The sequence below is a fragment of the Sorghum bicolor genome, chromosome 5 (genome assembly GCF_000003195.3).
Source record: "Sorghum bicolor cultivar BTx623 chromosome 5, Sorghum_bicolor_NCBIv3, whole genome shotgun sequence".
NCBI lineage: Eukaryota > Viridiplantae > Streptophyta > Magnoliopsida > Poales > Poaceae > Sorghum > Sorghum bicolor.
Genome location: NC_012874.2, coordinates 70,401,801 through 70,424,203, shown reverse-complemented (window position 1 = coordinate 70,424,203; position 22,403 = coordinate 70,401,801). Strand labels below are relative to the sequence as shown.

The following is a 22,403-nucleotide window of genomic DNA, read 5'->3' as shown; positions in this document are numbered from 1 at the left end:
TCAAGATTCCCTGTCACATCGAATCTTTCGGCACATGCATGAAGCATTAAATATAGACGAAAATAAAAACTAATTGCACAGTTTAACTGTAAATCACGAGACGAATCTTTTACTCCTAGTTAGTCCATGATTAGACAATATTTGCCACAAACAAACGAAAGTGCTACAGTAGCGAAATCCAAAATCTTTTCGTATCTAAACAAGGCCTTAGCCAATTTTTTTCGTGACGGCCAAAACTTTCTTATTAAAAAAAATATGCTCCTAAAACCTTCGGCCGGCCTTTGGGGCCCTTGTTTAAAAAAACCATTTATAAATAAAATGATGAAAAAAACTCGCCTTTGTGCCTTCAGCACTGATTTACAATTATCTTTTGACTTTGAGTCGCCCAAGGTATAACCTTGGGCTAACTCACAAATAATGCAGAACTTACTGCTTGTGTGCAGGTGATTGAGCTAGTATTTTGTTTGAGGGATAGGATGGACCTAAGTTGGGATATCTCAATTTTTTGTGTGTTTGATTCATAGTCACCGGGAGTAAGGAACATCCCACTCGGGGATTTTCCCACAACATCCGGGCTCACCTCACCCTAGCAAATTTGGCGGACGCGGTCATCCCCCTTGGGACAAGGACCGCATGTGTGCGCGAGAAGCGTGAGGAAAAAATAAGAGCTCGAGCTATTCAACTCTCGGAGTTGAGGAGGAAGGTGAGCTCATAGTCAGAGTAGAAAAAAGGCAGACACGGAGATGAACTCTGAGCACACGCATGTGGGTGAAGAGGAGCCACGCCAGGTGAACTCTTGCCTTGCTGGAGGTGGACGAACTCTGCCACCACCACCGCACGGGCGACCTACAGTACCAGCGCCTCACAAGTGAGCCACCCCATGAGATCTAGGCATGTAATTGAGATCCATAATCCCTATAGAATCAATGAGCACAATTACTCTAATTAGATAATATGTGAGGCAAAGAATAACTAACATATGTCTTGGCTGCATGAATCTCTACAAAAAAGAAGGTAACCAAACAACATACTCCCTAAATACATGACGTTTAGGACATGATTGTGCTTACCAAGGAGTCATTAATTAGAGGGTAATATTCTAGTTTTACCCCTATTAAATACTGCAGCCGATGCATACTAAACATAAAAGCTGAATAAGAGGTCTGGTGTTTGAGTCTTGTGCCCGCTTGTCTTTTTTTAAGGCGATTAGGGAGTGGAGGGGAGGCGCTTTGTCAATGCGGGAGAGGCCCGAGGTGGCCGCATGTTGGCGGGGACCGAGGCAGCAGGGGCACTCGCGTATGTCTCCAAGCTCACCCAGACTAAACGACATGTATTGCGAAAATCGGTCCAGAGCCCAGAACGTCATCTATATCTGGTATGGAGGAAGTATTAATTTTGTAGAGATCTAGTTACTGATACATATCTTTTGTTATTTTTTATGACCCTATGAGCAATAAATGAAGCCATATTCTTAAAAACTAGAGATCCAAACACCTCCACCAGTTTTTGCTCAGAACCCAGATTTTATAAACTAGAGTAAAAAAACTGGTTTTTAAAGAATCCGAAACTCATCCAAACAGGTCCTAAGTGATAGTAGAGACTAGGGCCTAGTTCAGTTGGAGAAATTTTTTGGTTTTGGGTACCATAGCACTTTATTTTGTATTTGGTAATTATTGTCTAATCATGGACTAACTAGGCTCAAAAGATTCGTCTCGCAAATTACAGGCAAACTGTGTAATTAGTTATGTTTTCAGTCTATAGTTAGTGCTTCATGTATGTGCCGCAAGATTCGATGTGACGGAGAATGTAGAAATTTTTTGGAAACTAAACAAGGCCTAGCTAGGTATAGGAAATCATACAGTAATAATGTTTCCTAGTACTCCCGGATGACTTGCATTATATTGGTTAATTACACAGGCTGGCAGAGAGAGGAGACAAGCAGTCTACAGTCAGCAGCGAATTCTCTACACGGGCGGCCAGTTGGCAGCCAATGTATAGCTTTAACCTTGGCGGCCAGTTAGCTGCTCGGCATTTAACCTTGAAGTGATGAGGCTACGACAATGTATAGCTTTGTGGGCCGTGCGTCCGTGTTGCCGCCGCGCGCGGGCCAGGCTTTCCAGCGGGGGCCTAGTAGCTAGCAAGGTTTCAGCCCGATCCTGTCGTCGATCCAAGCTGTACATCTTTAATTCTTTTGCTATACACTGTACCCACGACGACGCAGCACTGGACCATGGTCTAATATTAATGTTATAATAAATGGAACGAATAAATTCTCACCTCTCTGTTGGGTGTAAAGGTTCATGTGAAACTCAACAACTCATTGGAGCTGCTTGTAGGCACCAACGAGTAGGGAGCATTGCATTATATTCTTTCCTAACAAAAGGACACCCGAGAGGGGCTAGCATGAGGTACCTACTGCCACTGCTGTTTATTGGGGTATTAGCACTGGTTGAGAACGGCCTGTTGCCACGCCGGTGCTGTCCTTCCGGGACTAAAGGCTCAGCCTTTAGTTCCGGTCCGGGGAAACGGGGCTAAAGCCCTCCCTTTAAGACCGGTTGGTAATACCAACCGGTGTTAAAGGGTTTTTTTTGTTTATTTCTTCGGTTCTGTTTATTGTTTTTATATAATAATAATAGGTTTTTCAATACATATTTTATGCTGATACAATAATATATATATATATATATATATTACACGTATATTAAGCATATATAAATAAAAATTATAGGCTTAGCTTTATAATTAAGCTTTGCCTATAATAAAATGAATAGGCCACATCAAAAATTAAATAGATATGTAAAAAGCTTTATATATAGTTTTATAAGTACCAAATTCGTAACACATATATACATAGAGTTTTTTTCTCCCAATGTCTAAAACTGATACAAATGATCATCGTTGTTTGGAATAAGAGTTTCATTGCCGTTGAAGTGAAACTCGCCGTTTGGATTGATCACTTGCTCGCGGAGAAATCCTGTTATCGTCTCTTGGATAGCTTTGATTCGTTCTTTTTGCATGACCTTTTTCCTCAACCATTCCGTATTTAATTTGAAATAAATAAAAAGGTATTAGTTATCTAAGTTATTCAATATAATTCAGGAGATAATGAAAAGAGACATGTAACGTACTCTAAGCGTCTCTGTGGGTGTTTGATTGACTTATGTCATCATGAATTTGCACACGTAATAGGCACATAGGTTTTCCTCCTTCTTGTCTTAAACACCATTGTACGATATATATATAAAAAATAATCACAACCACAACAATAAGAAGGCTAAAAGTTAGCGAAAGTTTGCTAGCTAGTAAAACTTACTTGTGGATGAATTATGTTAAGCGGCGCTTTACATCCACTGAGATGTTCACGGTTAATAAATCTTTTCTAAACCCTACACACAGCCATTGTGGATCCTGAACTAATAATTTTAGAGTCATATTGTGATATTCTTCTAGCTGAGATCGACATTACGTACCTTTGAATAATGTTTACCATTTGTTGATAATTTTCTTTTGGTTTTCTCATTGAGTCAAAGATGATCAACCGGTTCTTGGAAATTTTAATGACCATGAGTATCCAGTGAAAGCTGTTTACACACATATATATAGTCCGGCCTATATATAACTATATAAAACTTGTCTCGAGTAATAATAAGTAAAATAAAATGTGCATGCACTTAATAGCTATATAACTCACTCGAAGTTGAAGGGGAAGAGTATTTTTTTTGTTTTTCTTTTTGGTTTACAAAGAACCTCATAAGATTGGTGTAGAGTTCTGTCTCATAAGATGTTGTCCACACTGTCTGCGGAGCCTTGAAAACAATATAAGGGTCAACGAACCCAATACTATTGTCATTTCTGATTCTGAGCTCTCTCATTTAGTGCCTGCATATATACATACAAATCCTAAGTGTGTAAGGATTATATACATGTAATTAAAGAAGGTAGAAGTTTAATAAAGAGAAAGAAATACTTACAAACAAAAGCAGATGACAAGAGATTTGTCGAGAGCGTCGAGGTGACATAATTGGTGCAATTCTTCGAACTGGACGTATATGAGGTCATCTCTACGGAAGTAGTGATGTTGTCTAATACGAACAGAAATCCAATTATCTCCCCTTTTAGACGCCTCCATGCACCACTTGTTTATTGCAAACATTCATGTGCCGAGCTCTTATTTGTCTCGGCCACACTTAAGAAATAGTGCATGCCATTAATGAACTCTTCAGAGCGCCGATCGGCATTATACATCCAATTACGTGTTACCATCTGCATTAAATATAACATATATATTATGAAAACCATGCACACATATAGTTTCTCATCTTATTGCACAATATGTCTAACACACATAGTTGATTAATTCAAGCAAGCTTGGCTACAACAAATACAATCACAACTAGCACTAAAAAACCAAAACTAAAATGCACTTAAGCACCATAATTAGTTCGCGTCCGATCCCAACTATAATAGATAGATCATTCGCTTGATCAACATCATTGAACTCTTCTCGCCGGCTCACTGCCTCATCACCTTCAGCCTCAACCACCTGTGCAAAAGATTTCTTGATGTGTTAATGTATTCTTTCTCCCAGTACCAACCTGTACATCCGCCGGTACCGTCCCACTGAAATTAAAAGAGAGAATCTAAAGTTTAATTAATATCATTTTAAAAAATAAGCACATATAATCAAATGTCTGGAAAAAACTCACATTACGATCCGGACACTTGTAGAATATACGACCCTTGTTTACTCCCTCTTTCGACACTTTGTACTCCATCACAATCTTCTGTCCACACTTGCCACAATTAATGAGAGGGAGTTCCGGTCAGTATCGCTTTTGAACCCGTTGAGAGACCGAAGACCCGGTCACGGTTGCCATCCACTATCCATACTCAATTTTTAAACAATTATAAATTCCACATTTACTATTAAACATGTATGATTAAAGAAGAACCTAATAATATTATTTATTTGTCTAGTTACTTCAACAAATCTTTTAAATTATACAATGGACATTATGTAGTAATAAAAACTTATCAAGTGATATTAACAAACCAATTAATTTAAACTATCCTACTTTCTAAGATCATAAAAAGATACTATAATTCATTCTTGCAAACTATATTAATACTAGGTCAACCATTGGGCAGGACTCTTTAGCACCGGTTCGTGTTACGAACCGGTGTTAAAGGGGCCTTTAACCCCGGGCCGCAAAAAGGCCGAGGTTTTTGGCGATTTTGGGCATCGACCAATGCCTCATTTCTGTAGTGGTGTGCATGCACTCTTATATAGGTATAAATACAAAAGAAGATTTACACTCTTAAGCCCTGTTTAGATTGGAGATGAAAAATTCTTGGGTGTCACATCAGATGTGTTGAAAGAATGTCGGGAGAGGTTTTTAGAAACTAATAAAAAACAAATTACATAGCTCGTCTGAAAACTGCGAGACAAATCTATTAAGCATAAATAATCTGTCATTAGCACATGTGGGTTACTGTAGCTCTTATAGCTAATCATGGATTAACTAGCCTTAAAAGGTTTGTTTTGCGATTTCCAACCAAAATGTGTAATTAGTTTATTTTTTATCTACATTTAATGTTCCATGCATGTGTTCAAAGATTCGATGGGATGGATGAAATTTTTTTGGTGGGAATCATTCATCATGTCCTGAAATTAGTCAAAGAAATAGGTCTATGAGCCTATCCTCGCCGAAATTTGGATTATGTTGATGCTAATGCTGAAATATTGTGAGAGAAAAAAACACTGTTCCTTCGCTGAAAAGTAGTGTTTCAAGTTGACCATGGTATTTGCAAAACTCGAACCCTTTGCCTTTCCTTTTCTTCAGTTGCTCCCCTATTTGTCATGCCACATCATCCACACAAAAATTAACACATATGAATCAGAGATCACCACCATCTCTAACGCTTCTATTAGCTCAGTTAATTCAGTCACACTACCAAAAAACTTAACCATGACCTTTTTAAAACCTCGTTGGAGGTGAGCAGCAATTTCAACCACCTCGGTTAATGCCTCGGATTAACCGAGACGGGAACTTTTTATTAACCGAGGCGGTTACATGCAACCACCTTAGAAAATAGATTTACGGAGGCGGTTAAAAAATAACCACCTTCTGAAATCTATGAACTGAGGTGGGCCTTATAACTGGCCCACCTCCCAAAATTTGTCTATTTTCGAAGGCTGGTCTACTAACTTGGCCGCCTAAGGAAAAAAGGCCATGGCCCAAATGGCCCAGACAAGGCCCGATAATTACGACTAGTATATGAACGCAAGTTAGGGTTTTGTAGGGAGCAAGCCCCCTCACTCCTCTTCATCTCCTGAGCCGCTGTGCTCACTCTGTCTCCCCTCACTTCTCTACTAAGCCATCGTGCTCCTTCGCTCCCTCTGGTTCACTCGAGCGGTCGGCCCCTCACTCATCTTCCTCTTGTGCGGCTCTACCTCAATTGCTCCCTCCCTCCCTACGCTCCCTCACCAGCTCTTCTCTACTGCAATGGCTGCGCTCGGTGGGGAGGCCACGAGAAGCACAAGGCAGCACAAGCATGGCCTTGCCAGACAAGGCAGCGCAGATCATGAGGGCATGGCAGCCGTGGCGTTGTGGTTGTGGATCTCAAGGCGCGAGCGGTCATGGTGGCAGCCCTGGCAAATCTCGGGGCTCAGGTGGCGTGGGCGGCCAAGGCAGATCTCCTCCCTCAGCATGGCGCCCCTCCCCTTCCTCCCACTCTAATTTGTCGGATCAGATCCGGCGGCGCAGGAGAGGAGGAGCCCAGATCCAGTGGCGTACACATGGAGGCCGGATCTGGGGCTGGGGAGGGCAGATCTGGGCACGGGCGAAGCGGCGGTGTTGCGAGCCAGATCCGGTGAGCGCCGACAGTAGTGGCGGTGGGAGCGCATGGATGGGCTCATCGGGCTTTTTTTGTTTTATTTTATTTTATTTACTGAGGCGGACGACAAACCGCCTCATAAAAGGTCACATTAACCATGACATTTTATGCGAGACGGTTGTAAAAACCACGTTAGTAAAGGTATTTTGCTTGCCTCAGTAAAAAAAATATTGTAGTAGTATCACCTCTTCTTCTCCTAGATTCTTCCTAAACTTTAGATTCCTGTCCACCAATCTTGCTGCATGCAAATCCTGTACAGTTTGGAGAATCTGACTTGCTGAGGACACCTGTCTAACCAGACATCTTACCAGAATCTGATTCTGGTTCCATTAGCAACTATAACCATCTTGTTCCTCTCTCATAAGGATGAGCCCATAACTCATCAAATTAAAAAACGCTGACAACTCCCATCTTTTGGAGCACTTTTGGCCGTCGTCTGTCTGGGCGCCGTACTGTTGGTATACGCTGGGCCTGGCGCTGTAGTGCAGCAGTACCGTCGACTCAGCACTGGACCATTATTGATATTAATGTTAGTAATGGGACCAATAATTTCTCAGGCCTTGTTTAGTTCACCTTGAAAACCAAAAAGTTTTCAAAATTCTCCGTCACATCGAATCTTGTGTTACATGCATGAAACATTAAATATAGACGAAAACAAAAACTAATTACACAGTTTAGCTGTAAATCACGAGACGAATCTTTTGATCCTAGTTAGTCCATGATTAGATAATATTTGTCACAAACAAACGAAAGTGCTACAGTACCAAAAACTTTTCACTTTTCGGAACTAAACAAGGCCTCAGGTCTGATCTGTTGGGCGTAGCCGCGTAGGTTCATGTGAAATCCTGCGGAGCTGCTTCTGCAGCCACCTAGGGAGCAACGCACATGCAACATTATATGGATTCTTGAGGGCTAGCTTGGGTAAGGTCTTGTTTAGTTCATCCAAAACTTAAATTTTTTTAAGATTCTCTATCATATCAAATCTTATGTCATATGTATGGAATATTAAATATAGATAAAAAAATAATTAATTATATATTTTGTCTATAATTTACGAGACGAATCTTTTAAGACTAGTTAATCTATAGTTAAACAAATAAAAACAAAATGCTACAGTACCTAAAAGGTTTTCACATCCTCAATTAAACAAGGTCTAAGTACGTACTGTGCATGCACTACACCTATACTCCGTGCATCTGCTTTTTCCATTGACAAAATCGTCCGATCCACCTCCATGTGAAACCAAAATCTCAACCAAGACATTCACTTCTGAAGAGGAATCTTTTGTTTCTAGTGTCCGTAGTAAGAAATGTCACCTTACTTATCTTTAGTTAACCTCGTTCAAATTTTCAGGTCCAACACACTAGTACTACATAAACAATTTATAATAACATCATCAGTTTTTTTTTATCTATTCTTACTAGTGCAAAAAGCATTTGTAGAGAACGCCTCAAAAATGGTTCCAAAACGAGACAACTGCCTCCATTGTTTGTGCCTCCAGCAACGGAGGTGTTGATCCTCATTGTAGCCCTCGTTGCGACTGCTGGAGGGCACGAGCAAGGGGCTCTGGTCCTGAGATTTTTTTTGATCTAGAACCACAACCATAGAAAAGTATCGTAGCGGCAGCTGGTGAGCCTGGCCGGCTCGGACAGCTGCCCCTGTCCTACCGACTCTACAAATAATTATGGATTTGTAGGGGTGTTTTCAACTTCGTCTAGTGATGTGGGTTTTTTCTAGTATTTTAACATTCAAAATTTAGTATAAAATTTGCCTAGTAAATGTCTTCTAATAAAAATTTCCTAGTGCCATGATTAGTTGTAGTGTTTTACTACTAATTAAAAACACTAGGAGAATTCCACTAATTTGGGAATGGCAGTTCTTTATTTGTAGAGGCGGCTAGTAACTTAGCCGCAACTTCAAATATGTTGGTAGGGATGGCTGGTAACCTAAGCCACCTCTACAAATAGGATTTTAAGGGCGGATTGTATGACTAGCTGCTCTTATTATGTTTTTTATAGGGACGGTATGAGACCCGTTTTCCCAAAAAAAAGAATCAAATTCAAAATCACAATTTCAAAATGTGACCATATATAAAACATTATATTCACAAGTCACAAATGACATAATGCATATATTCAGATACACAATCCACAAACGACATAAAGCATATATATTCCAAGTTTTACCTTTTGCTTACCCATTGATGTGGCCAGTTGTAGCTCAAATTTGTTTGCATTATGTTATCTTACAAGAATTAATTTAATGTTTAAACTACATGATATGTTTTGCTTCTGCGTTCTTTTTCAAGATAATATTCCTTTTGTGCTTTCTAGTTATAAAAATATTCATATAATTTAAGTATAGATGCCGGATTGAAGTGTGATAATGCTTGGGAACGTTTTGCAATGAGGTATACGACACAGGCAATGAAAGTCATTATGAAACCATAGCACTACAAGCAAATTCTTGGATTCTTCGGAACGAGACAAATATAAAGTCATGGGCGAGGACAAACATCAAGTCGTATTTACTACCATGTCACATTACTGCAGTGAAAGTTACTCTTCCTTTACCGGACCTGCAGACTAGGAAGGATGGCACAGCAGCAGACATGGGCGTGGCAAGGTTTTTGGTTGTACGCGCAGGACTGATTTGACGCAGCCATGCAACCATGGCCTTGTTTAGTTCACCCAAAATCCAAAAAGTTTTCAAAATTCCCCATCACATAGAATCTTGTGGCACATACATGAAGCATTAAATATAGACGAAAATAAAAACTAATTACACAGTTTGTCTGTAAATCGCGAGACGAATCTTTTGATCCTAGTTAGTTCATATTTGGACAATATTTGTCAAATAAAAACGAAAGTGCTACCGTAGCGAAATTCGAAATTTTTTTGAAACTAAACAAGGCTCATGAAGTGCCCATGCTGTAAGGAGCGGCTGCCATGCAGTAAATAGGACAATGACAAATGATACTAATTTTAATTTTAATATATACCAATGATTTTCTGCTTCCAAAACACGAGTGGTACATTGATACTGGGCCTTGTTTGTTTAGTTCTGAAAAGTGAAAAGTTTTCGATACTGTAGCACTTCCGTTTGTTAGTGACAAATATTATTCAATCATGGACTAACTAGGATCAACAGATTCGTCTCGTGATTTACAGCTAAAATGTGTAATTAATTTTTATTTTTGTCTATATTTAATGTTTCATGCATGTGCCATAAGATTCGATGTGACGGGGAATCTTGAAAACTTTTTGGTTTTCTGGGTGAACTAAACAAGGCCTGATACCACGAGGGCAGTCGTCCAACGCGACACTTCTGTTCATTTCCATAGCATTGAGCATTGATTATTTAACTTGTCATGTATGTAGCGCAATAACCTGTCACGAAACTAATGAAGAGGATAATATTGGAGCCAACCATTTCTCACACTATTGATGAGTACATCACTCCTAGAATACACACAATACTAAAGTTGCTGTGCTGGGAGCAGTTACTACAGCGCGAGCACGGCAACTAATTGTACAGATGACCGCGTTCTTATGTACTTTATATTTCATAATTATACTAAATTGCTGCCTAATGATATTATTATTTTTAGAAAATACTTAGAGGATAAGGAAGTACTTGGGAAAAGACATGGAGGCATGAACGTTCTTGTTTAAATGGACGTCTATATCAAGTTCGAGTCGTGCTTGGCTGATCCAAGACTATCACGCAGACCTCCGTTTTCAATGATCTATATATGGATGAAAAGATAATTTCATAAGCTCACCAATGCCGTTGGTTTTGCCTCGAAATTCTACTATAATCTACGGAATCATCGAAACAGTGCGGCCTCCTTGCACGACCGGATGGAGGGTAGCTGGATCCAATGAGAGGCATTGGTAGCAGGCGCCGTGGCACTTCCAAGCCCTGTTGCGCCTTAGGCCTTGTTTAGTTCTAAAAAATTTTCAAGATTCTCCATCACATTAAATCTTGCGGTACATGCATGGTGCATTAAATATACATAAAACAAAAACTAATTGCACAGTTCATCTGGAACTTACCTTGAGACATCAGCTCTGCATTTTTTTAGCGCCCGTGGATGGTTAGCTGCTAGATATATTGGTCATGTTTTTATTTCGTTTTGCTTGGTCGATTTGTTGGCTGTCAAGAACTCTCTGTAATTATTGGCCTGATTCTATCAGTGGATAGAAGAAGCCGGATATAAACTATCATTTATCTAAAAAAAATGCACAGTTCATCTGTAAATCGTGAGACGAACCTTTTAAGCTTACTTACTTCATGATTGAACAATGTTTGTCAAATAAAAACGAAAGTGCTATAGTGTCGAAATCCAAAAACTTTTGCGAACTAAACAAGGCCTTAGTTGATTTGTGGGTGGGGTGAATTTCCCAATATAAGGACCCGCACCCAACCCATTCTCCTTTGGCAACACGTAGTACCAATCCTACTGTCATAGGGCTTTAGATCCGGGAGTAAAGGCCCTTACTGTACCGGTGCTTGATGGGTAGCAATTTTTGTTTGCGAATATGATGGGTAGTAAATTGAAGATAATAATTACAGAAGGTGGATGGTTGGTATGGCGTTGCATTTAGTTTTCCTATCTGCCATGGATGATCCAAGCTCTGAGATGTCTCTATATAAACGGTATTGCCTGTAGAATGGCATAGTCCAAGCCGGCAACCCAAGCCAACAAACTAGCTTGCCCCTTGGAGTGGCTTGAGAGATGATGAGAGTGGCGGTGGTGGGTGGCGGCCTAAGCGGGCTAGTGGCGGCGCACGAGCTGGCGAGGAGCGGCGGCGCGCGCGTCACCGTGTATGAGAAGGAGGAGCATCTCGGCGGCGCCAAGACGGTTGCCGTCAATGGCGGATCATCAGGCCCTGTTCTGGTCGACGTGGACTTCATGGTCTTCAACCGGGTGCGGAACTTGCACTGCATACACACGAAAACTGTTGCATTTGCTCTCCTTTTCCTAGATTAGCCTGCTACCTATGTAGTATGTGATATATATGTGCCATATGACGTGAAACATGAATGATCAATGCCGTTAATAATATGACTGAAGAGTGTGCAACACGCAAACCATTGACTGTAAAATGGTGCGAAAAATAAAATTAAAGTTCAGCGTTCACAAGAAAGGTTCTTGGTCTTTTTCTTTTGTATACTCATAGGGAGATAGAGATCATATAGTACACCTGCACTCGGTCTTGAACCGAATAGTCATGTGCACCCTGCTGAACGGATAACAACCATGAGTCCATGATGGAGATGCCTTGTGTTTGTTGCGGTCTTGTGCATGCATATGCTCGCAGCAGTCCATGGTAGGCCAAGGTCATTTTGGCTGCAATCTTGGGGATTGGATTAGACATGACAGAGCCCCCACATTCTTCTAGAAGGAAGCATATTCGTACCTAAAGCCACTAGACTGACTGACGTTGTACTTAATCCTAAGAGATGAGCGAGCCGTCCTAACATATTATATTAGTATTACAATTGTGTCCTTCAAATTTAATTTGGAAATAGTTCCTGGCCCACCTAATTTATGTCTGGGCCCACAAACTTAAGTTCCTCATACTAGGTTCATTTAATTTTTATAACCATTGGATCTAAATGAATGAATGTGTGTCATTTGTTTCTTCCATGCACTATAAATCTCCTGATTCTAATGGAACAGTTTATTGATGAATTATAATGAAACAAAACATTTTGGCATGGCCATTTTTTGCTCATTTTAAGCTTCCTACTATGTTTACTTCGAATCTGGAGGCATCAACAGATTCAAATTCCAAACACCTTCCAATGCCTTTGCTTTTACAAACTTCGACGTCCATGTGTGCAGAGAACTGTGAGTATAACAATTTGTTCATGTCAACAACATTTTGTCTTTGCAGTTAACAAAAGAAAACATTATTCAAATAAATATTTTCAATTCAATTAAAGAAGACATCCGTTTCCACATTATTTTAGATAACATCAAGTAAAGAAATCCCACATGTTCACTACTACAGGAAATCTATTTCTAGAGGTCATTGGTATTTCCAGCTGCTCCAACACAGGCCGTTGAGATGTGACCCACATAAAAAGATCATTTCCAGAAATTGAAAAAATAGCAAAAAAAAAAAGTGCTAGAACAAAACCGCTGGTCCAAAACTGCGGCGGCATATGATCAGTCAGAATTCTTGTGAGATACGTGCGCATGTGGTACCTACTACCTAGGACTCTAGGAGTCAAGCTCAAGACCTCATGCTTGCACGAACATTACCAGCCACACTAGATCTCTTGTAACTAAGTATACGAAACTATCATTTTGCATATTTTTGCATGATTATCTTATACTAATCACATGTTATTTGCTCCTAATGGTTTGTAATGTGAAAAGTATTAACAACCAAGTTTTAGATCTCGCAAAACATATCTCAATCCTAGTTGGTTTAAACAATAAACAAATTGAATTTAAATTTTGAAAACTTAAACATATTTTTAGGACACGAAATGATTCAAATTGGAAAAAGATCATCAATTACAAACCTGTAGATCTCGTAGACCTCTACAACACTACAACAAAAAAATTAACCGTGGCGGGCATAAGGCATTAACCAAGGCGATTTTTGCCACCGCCTCGAACGAAAGGTCACAGTAAATCAATGATTTACCGAGGCAGTTGAAATGACCGCCACAGTAAATAAAATAAGAAACAAATAAAAAAATAAAATCCATGGACAGGCACAGCGAGCCGATCCACAGGCCTATTGAGCCCATCCACGGGCTGCCACTGCTCGCTGGTGCTAGCATCCGCGTCGAACTGCCGAAATCAGGTTGCTCGCAATCGGATTAGGCCCTCGGCCACTGGATCTGGGAGCAAAGGAGGGAACACCACAAGATTTGGCTACCCCCACCACCGGAGTTGATGCCCATGACGCCGGATCCGGCCAGCCCTACCGCCGTAATGCCAGTTCTAGGCACCCCCGATGCATGTGACTCCGGATCTGCGAGAGAGAGGGTGAGAAGATGACTCGGGTTGAGGGAGACGTCAGGCTAGGGTGCAGCTGGTACTGGGAGAGAGTGAGGGAGCTAGGGTTTCTGATGATTTCGTTTATATATCGAAGATGGTAGTGGGCTATTATAGGCTAGCGGGCTGGACTTCATTTACTATGGTAGCTGAAATAGTGCCCACCTCGTTTAATGATTTACCAAGGCGGTTGCGTTACGATACCCGTCTCGATTAATATATATTGACTGAGGCGGGTCTGTTAGGTTACCCGCCTCGGTTAAAGCATTTACCGAGGTAGTTGCTGACATAGCTGGCTAGCCTTGAATAACCGAGGCAGGCTACCAGGCCGCCTGCCTCCGAGCCCAAAAGCCAAATGCTGTCCAAAAGAAATCCTATAGTAGTGCAAGTTTGCCATAAACAATGTATTAATCCGACATTGTTTGGAAAATTATGATGTTTTTTAGTGCATATATTTTTATAGGCTGGTGAAATAAAATGTATATAAATGCATCAAACGTAAATCTAGTTTAAAACATTTATATTTATCATTGCTCTTCAATTTGGTGGAAGTAAGCAAAAAGGCCCTAATTTTACCACCAACAGTAGATTGAATGGCCGGGATTCCTGTGAACATAATTTCCAACTTGTACCTCCCGAACGTCCAGCTCCGATGTTTGGAGATGGGTTCAGCAGATACCGAGATTCCTCACAGCAAGGGATAATTAAATGGACAACTATTACAACATACATATCCAAAGCATCAAATAGAAACAAACTAAACGTACCACTGGTGTATTGTATAGTATTGTATGGGTATCACCTCCTGTTCTACAATAACAAAATAGTGAATTGCAGGTGACGTACCCAAACATGATGGAATGGTTTGAACGTCTAGGGGTGGAAATGGAGACATCAGACATGTCATTCTCAGCAAGCTTGCGGTTAAACAAAGGTAATGGCTTTGAGTGGGGTAGCCGCAATGGCATATCTAGTGTTCTGGTGCAGAAGAGCAATTTTCTTAGCCCCAGATTCTGGCTCATGATCAATGAGATATTCAAGTTCAAGAACCATGCTCTCAAGTGAGTTTACAAGTTATTCTATCATCTATTACATTGTTAGGATAACACTGTACAATGTTGGGTATATATACCTATCTAGTGATCGATGTTTGTCCATTATTTTAAAGTCAAATAGACATGGAAGCTGAATGATTGACAATTTTACACCCTTCTTTTGTTTTAAAGGTACCTAGAGGACCATGCAAGAAACCCTGACCAGAATGAGACTTTAGGTCAATTTATTCAGTCACATAGATATTCGCAGCTGTTCCAGGATGCTTACCTTGTATGCTACTAATTGAATTATACATACTCCAACCACAGCTTCTCATATCAGTTTTAAGATGCTTACCTTTGCACAAATTAAATATTGAATTTGCTGCAGATCCCAATGTGTGCATGCATTTGGTCCTGCCCATCACAGAACGTATTTGGCTTTCCTGCCGGTTTTGTGCTTTCATTTTTTTGCGATAATCATCTTCTCGAGGTGCCTAAAAATCTACTTTAAATATTTATTAGTTTCTTCTGTATTCTAATTTATGATACATCAGAAGAGCTTATCAGTCTGGCTAATATTATGCTCATTCGTCCAATGGAATTATGTATGAATTCAGTTGTTTAGTCCCCTACAGTGGCTAAATGTCAAAGGTGGTTCAGGGTCCTACGTGAACAAGGTACTGCAACTGCAACTCTTTGTCCAAAAACATGGAATGGAATATGTTATATGACCTGGTTTTGTATATAAGCAGGTAAGGGAGGAATTGGAGAGCATGGGTTGTCAAATTAAAACCGGATGTAAAGTGAGATCAGTTTCAAGACTTAAGGGAGGTAGATCCATTGTTCCATATCTTACATGTATATCTGGTGATTCATGAGTATTTGACATGCACAGTTGCACATATATTTCCATTTTCTTGTTTGCATTTCTTGGATTTTTATGCATTTCATCTATCATGATTATTGATTTCAAATGGTATTATATCCTTTTTGTTCCATACATAAATGATATCTTGTCATAACCTTTATGTGTACATGTTTTTTTTTTTGCAATTTACCTATCTTCTAGTCGTGTTATATCTCTCAATTGCGGTTTAATAATTACAATATAGAAGTTAAAATACCACACAAGTTCTATATGTGCTCAGAGATAATCCGCAGTATATATGGATATGAGAAAGATTATTCAAATGACCCAATTTGCCAACTATAGTGACCAACATGTACATGGATTCTGGGGGAGATGTTTTTTAAATTGCCTACTACAGTCATTTCCTTATTGTAAATTACCCTACTTTTTCACTCATGATAAAAATGTTATGATGCTACAAGCAGGTTACCGAATTTTGGAGGCTGATGGCTCAGAAGAGATATATGAGAGGATCATATTTTGTGTTCATCCTCCTGATGCTCTAAAAGTACTAGGAACAGAAGCAACACCTGATGAACAGAGAGTTCTAGAAGCTTTCCAGTATATCTACAGGTATTTCTAACCGTACTATTGTGTTATTCTTTACTGGTTTCATTTTGTTGATACAATGATTTCACAGTTCTTAGGTTTTCCTTTTTTTGTGCAGTGATTTGTACTTCCACTGTGATGAAAGTTTTATGCCACATAATTCTTCTGCATGGAGTGCGAGGAACTTCTTGGGGACTACAAGCAGTGGTGTTTGTGTTACCTACTGGTTAAATATACTTCAGGTGCTGTTAGTTTGATTATTTTTCTTGTCCATGATGGATGATCAATGAATATATTTATATTATTTTTCACATGACATGGAAGGATTAAAAATAATCATGGAACATTCTGCTTTCAAAATGCTAGAACACTGAATCTGCCAGACCTTTTCTTGCAACACTCAACCCTCCTCGTGTTCCGGATCATGTATTGCTTAAATGGCATACTAGCCACCCGATTCCTTCCATGGCTGCTGCAAAGGCTACTCTTGAGCTCAACAACATACAAGGGAAGAGGGGAATATGGTTCTGCGTCCCCTACCAAGGTGACTTCGATTATTGTTTTCGCTGCAACCTGCCATTAATTACCCAATTTTAGTATAATAAGTATGAAATGTCCCTTTTTACTGAATAACAGGTTATGGAAATCATGAGGACAGCGTGAAGGTATTCCTTTCCCACTTGGCCTTTTAGGTTCAATCACAAAAGTGCCAAAACGTTCCGCAAATATTCATGGACATGCATTGTGTTTATGGCAAACTGAATTATTTTAGGCTGGGAAAGCAGTAGCTTCTGGGTTGCTTGGCAAGAAATGTGACTTTTTGGTTAACCCAAAACCCATGGTCCCATCATGGACTGAGGCCGGCGCACGATTTCTGGTTGCAAAAAACATGGGCAAATACATAACCATTGGTAACTTTAGGTGAGGCTTGTACGAACTCGTATACTACAAAATCCCTGATAATGATTCTCACTTCAGTTTTGTGCACAGCATCCTCGAAGAAGGAGGCACTACTCTTAGTTTTGGTAAAACATGTGAAAGATGTCAACTAAAATGTGTGATACGAGTTCACAACCCCCAATTCTATTGGAAGGTTCTCTTATAACTACTTTTCTCTCATCCTTTTATGTTACCTTCTACTTTCTTCATCACGTATCCTCATGTGACAAACATCTAGGCTTTTTCATCTTTCTATTAGATTGCAACCGAAGGAGACCCTGGTTTCGCATATTCCTACATCAATGGTTATATCTCGTTTGTTGATAAAAAAGAAGGCCTTCAGAATATTGTAGAGGTATGTATACAGTGGTCTCTTCAATTGGTCCATAAATATTTTTAAACAAAATAAAGTTGTTATACTAAATGAAGGCACAATCAAGATAATTGTACCGGTACAATTCATGAACTAAACTCTGAAATCTCATGTCTATATATGGATGGATACAATGTGCATGTTAATATTAACATATATGGGTTCACAAAGCTACTCTCGTTTTATTTGCTGACTACATTTATCCATATGGTACAGATTACTTTGGCTAATAGAGGTGAACGGAAAAGGTTGAGCAGTAGCCATGCCAACAATAAAAGGTACCTTAACTTTAAATAAACATTTTGTTTCATTAAAGTGAGGGACCAAACATAATGTGCTATTTATAAACTCATTTAAATGTGTTGCAGTAGTTATATAAAAAAGGGCTGGTGGACACCCTTGCTTCGAATCAATGGAGTTACATTAGCAAAATATGTTTTGCATGAAGTCTTAAGGAGAAACACTATATCAAAAGCTCGTAAAAATATCTCTGCACACTATGATCTGGTCAGTGGATTTTGTTAATTTTTTTCTCTGAAAATATATTATTACCATCTGCTTGAGATTTTCTGCAACTATTTTACTTATGTTATTGAATCAATGTCATAAATACTTCTAATTTGTTCTACCCGTCCACATGCTACAAATCATATATTTCTAGTATAAATGAACAGTCAAAGTACTATCTTGTTCTGAAACATGATTATTTCTATGCAGAGTAATGAATTCTTTGCTCTTTTTCTGGATCCGACAATGACTTACTCTTGTGGTATTTTCAAGGTATGGAAATATCGTGGTTCGATCTCCAGCTAGTATGTTATGTAGCTTCATTGACAAACATGTAAATCATGTACTGTAGTGCTATGAATAATAGTACACTATTTGAAATTACCCTGGTTGCCTTGATGTTGGTTCCAATGATAGGTGGAAGATGAGAGTTTAGAAGCAGCCCAGCTACGTAAACTCGACAATCTAATTAATAAGGTAAAATGATCATAATATATATGTATGGTGCTCGACTTGAACTCCGCCATCATAATTTTCTCCTGATTTTGAGCTTTCCATACTAACTTCAAGAGCTTGCATATATACACCAACATGACCTGATGATGTCTTCTATATTGCAATGAAACCATTTAACTGAAGGCTAAGGTGGAACCAGGGCATCATGTTCTTGACATTGGATGTGGTTGGGGTTCATTGGCAATAAGGTTGGTGAAGAGAACTGGTTGCAAGTGCACTGGAATTACATTATCCGAGGAGCAGCTGAAATACGGAAAGAGAAAGGTGAAAGAATTTGGATTAGAGGTCAGTTATATTCCTTTATGATAGTAGTGGCCTGAGACTGTCCTTTAGAAATATTACCAATCATTGGAGAAAGAAACATGATTAGAGATATAACTGTATATGCAGGACCGCATAACTCTCCTGCTTTGCGATTACCGTCAAATAGCGAATGGCCAAAAGTTTGATAGGATTATAAGTTGGTGAGTAGAACTGGCGGAGTGATCATAGAATTGATAGACCAGCTGCTGGGGTCTGATAACAATTTTCTCCTTGCTCATTTAGTGGGATGCTTGAACACGTTGGCCATGAGTTCTACGAAGATTTTTTTGCATCCTGCGAGTATCATTTGGCAGAACATGGCCTACTTGTCCTCCAGGTTGATCATTACCAATATATTTTTATCTTATACATCATTTTATTATTGGCGATAATGTTAGACCTCAACTAACTATTTTCATCTGAAAATTAAATTTATATGCATAGTCGATCGCGTGCCCTGAGGAATTGTATGACAAAATGAGGACGAGGCCTGAGTTCCTGAAGGAATATATCTTCCCAGGTGGCTGCCTACCTTCTTTAGCTCGGATTACATCTGCCATGTCTAATGCATCAAGGCTATGGTATGTACTCAACTATTTATATACTTCTTATAGCTATCATTTAACTAGGACCTCCATGATTTATCAGTTACTTTTTGAGTACTCCTTTGCAGCGTACATCACGTTGAGAATATTGGGTACCATTATTACCCGACTCTGATTCACTGGAGGGACAACTTTGTGGCCAATAGAGAGTAAGTGCTAGCTCTAGATAACTCAACCTCAGCTACAAGTGATTTGTTTACGACATTCAATAAGTACTATTTTCTTTTTCTTTTTTTTGTTTTTGCAGAAAAGTTTTGGCCCTTGGATTTGACGAAAAATTCATACGTACTTGGGAGTACTATTTAAACTACTGTGCAGCTATGTTCAAATCACACATGGGTTTGGATTACCAGGTATGGGTTTACTATCCACCATATATAGCTAACAATAGTAGTTAACAGCTTCAGTTATGTGGCACCTTTTGATCGACTGCTGTATGCACAACATGCAGATAGTGTTTGCTAGGCCAGGCGATTCAAAGATGCCGAGCTATGTTGCCATTGCATAAACGGAGGATGTCGTTCTTATGTTTCACAATATATGTGAGAGATGATATTGCATTTTCTCTATTTGTGTGTGTTTTAGTACTTATGTTTGTGTGCTTTAATTTGCATTGAGATTGATGTTCCACACAGGATGTGAATTAGTGGACAAGCCATCGAGTCCTGTAATGAAACATGTTTAGTGGATGTTCATTTGAAGACTGGTTACCATATTGTTTAAGTATGTTGAGGTGCATTAATTAATAAAAGAGAAAAGGCACTGGATTTTGTGTGCGACAAAATTTCTTTTGTGTGACTATTGTATCTATAGAAACTAGTAGAGAAATGGTGTCTACAAACGTCTGATACAACCAGGCCAAATGAACAGGTAGTGATGATGTGCACATATTCCACACTTATATTACAAGCTTGTAACGATGCTAATGGTCACTAATATATCCAGAGGTGCCTGGCCTCAATATATTCCGTGAGCTACTTAAGTGGCCCATCTCCGAAAATGGTCTGAGACAGACTACAGATGTGGTCTGCCACTATGGCCTTGTTCAGTTCGCGAAAATTTTTGGTTTTGGCAACTGTAGCACTTTCGTTTGTTTGTGACAATTATTATCTAATTATGGAGTAACTAGGCTCAAAAGATTCGTCTCGCAAATTACAGACAAACTGTACAATTAGTTTTTATTTTCATCTATATTTAATGCTTCATGCATGTGTATAAAGATTCGATGTGACGGGAAATCTTGAAAATTTTTGGGAACTAAACAAGGCCTATAGTTTATTTTCAGAGATGGTGGTGTCTCCTAAAATATGTTGACCTTGCTTTGAAAATCACATGCTACTTTTGGAGGCAATGAAGTGTCTCTGTTAACAAAATGAGTTGTCTCTTAAAACTGAAAGTTATAGTTCTCAATACAATAATGTACAACTTTGTAGTAGAAAAAATGTTTAGAGTACCGAATATGTGTTTTAGTTCTTTGGAAACAATTAACAGAGGCAATTAATAACAGTGACCATATATTGGTTAAGGCGGTCCCTTACCTGTCTCTCTAAATAAATAACACCCACCTCTAAAAATCTTTGTTGTAGTACCATATAAGTAAAACATTTGGCTTGACTTCTCAATCACATCATCGCTCTTGGGGTATATCTCTCACCGATGGCCTAAGTTGATGACGCCCCCAATCTATCTATTATTGTCTCTTTCACCCTAGCTCGACAACACCCCTCTCAAACCGAAGCAACCCTCTATCTATCTTTCCCTTTGGTGGCATGACAAAGGCATAGCAACTCTCCTTGTATGGCACGACTTAGATCTAGTGGATGGCGTGACAACTCCCCTCACCCCATGCCACCTTGGCATTCTCCTCGTCGTTGGTCAAAGTAGTGGCCGTAGTACAACGCGTAGGGCATCGACTGGCGGCGGCCAAGCCATTGTGACCTCAAACCAAGATCCATAGCACATGGATGCGGTAGCAAGTGAAATCATGCACCCTCTTTGTCTATAGCACTCCTCTATCCTCTCTATATCTATTGCCCTCTCTCACTATCCTTGTAGGATTATCTGGTCCAGTGCGGCATGCGGGCTATGGTGTGGCGGAAGAGTCCTCCTCCTACCTCAAGTGGTGGGTAATGGGCTACAATCCTCTAGCACGCAGCTAGGCTACTGGCCTATGATGGCCTAAGCTGGCCGACTAGAATACGTTCGCCAAGGACGTTGATGCATGTCTCGTTGGAGGCCACAAACTTGGTTATGGAGAAGCGGCAAGCTCGTGAGAGGGCAGCATTTTGTTTCAATTTTTTAATCCACTATTACAACTAGTTTGTGTAATAAGCTAAGAGAGATAAACACTTGTCACCGTGCCTATTTGCAGGTTATAACGATCTTTATTATTGATACAAACTTTTACCAATGAACCCAAAACTGATGGTGATACAGGATTTAGAACTGACAGTGATTATATATGTGTAGTACCAAGAGGAGGTTGCAATAACTGGAAGCCTTTTTTCACATGCCAGTAGCGAAAATCATAGCCGCAAATCTTGTTTACCGAGGCCTATTTCTGTTGAGGAGATTCCGTTGCTGATCATTACCATATACTCCCCTCTCCATCCGTTCCAAATTGTAAGCTATTCTGCCCACTCTATGTATACCTAGATATAGATTATGTGTAGACATATAGTAAAGCTATATACATAGAAAAATTCGAATGACTTACAACTCGGTACAAAAAGAGTATAAAACT

General features: G+C 39.5%; 1 protein-coding gene across 2 annotated transcripts; it reads left to right on the top strand.

The window, feature by feature from the left end:
- Nucleotides 11,587-20,444, top strand: LOC8070246. 2 transcript variants are annotated; one of them, XM_002451236.2, is made up of 24 exons: nt 11,587-11,830; nt 14,759-14,982; nt 15,148-15,247; nt 15,347-15,448; nt 15,576-15,635; nt 15,711-15,789; nt 16,294-16,441; nt 16,536-16,659; nt 16,784-16,961; nt 17,054-17,082; nt 17,190-17,338; nt 17,408-17,510; nt 17,616-17,711; nt 17,946-18,007; nt 18,098-18,236; nt 18,447-18,509; nt 18,654-18,713; nt 18,876-19,037; nt 19,143-19,216; nt 19,299-19,392; nt 19,500-19,636; nt 19,729-19,809; nt 19,908-20,013; nt 20,112-20,444. In XM_002451236.2, exons 1-24 carry the CDS (start codon nt 11,639-11,641, stop codon nt 20,166-20,168), a joined length of 2,619 nt encoding a protein of 872 aa, XP_002451281.1. In that variant the 5' UTR covers nt 11,587-11,638; the 3' UTR covers nt 20,169-20,444. The 2 variants fall into 2 exon arrangements, with proteins under 2 accessions (XP_002451281.1, XP_021317533.1); XM_021461858.1 differs by having other exon boundaries at nt 18,101-18,236; nt 20,112-20,381.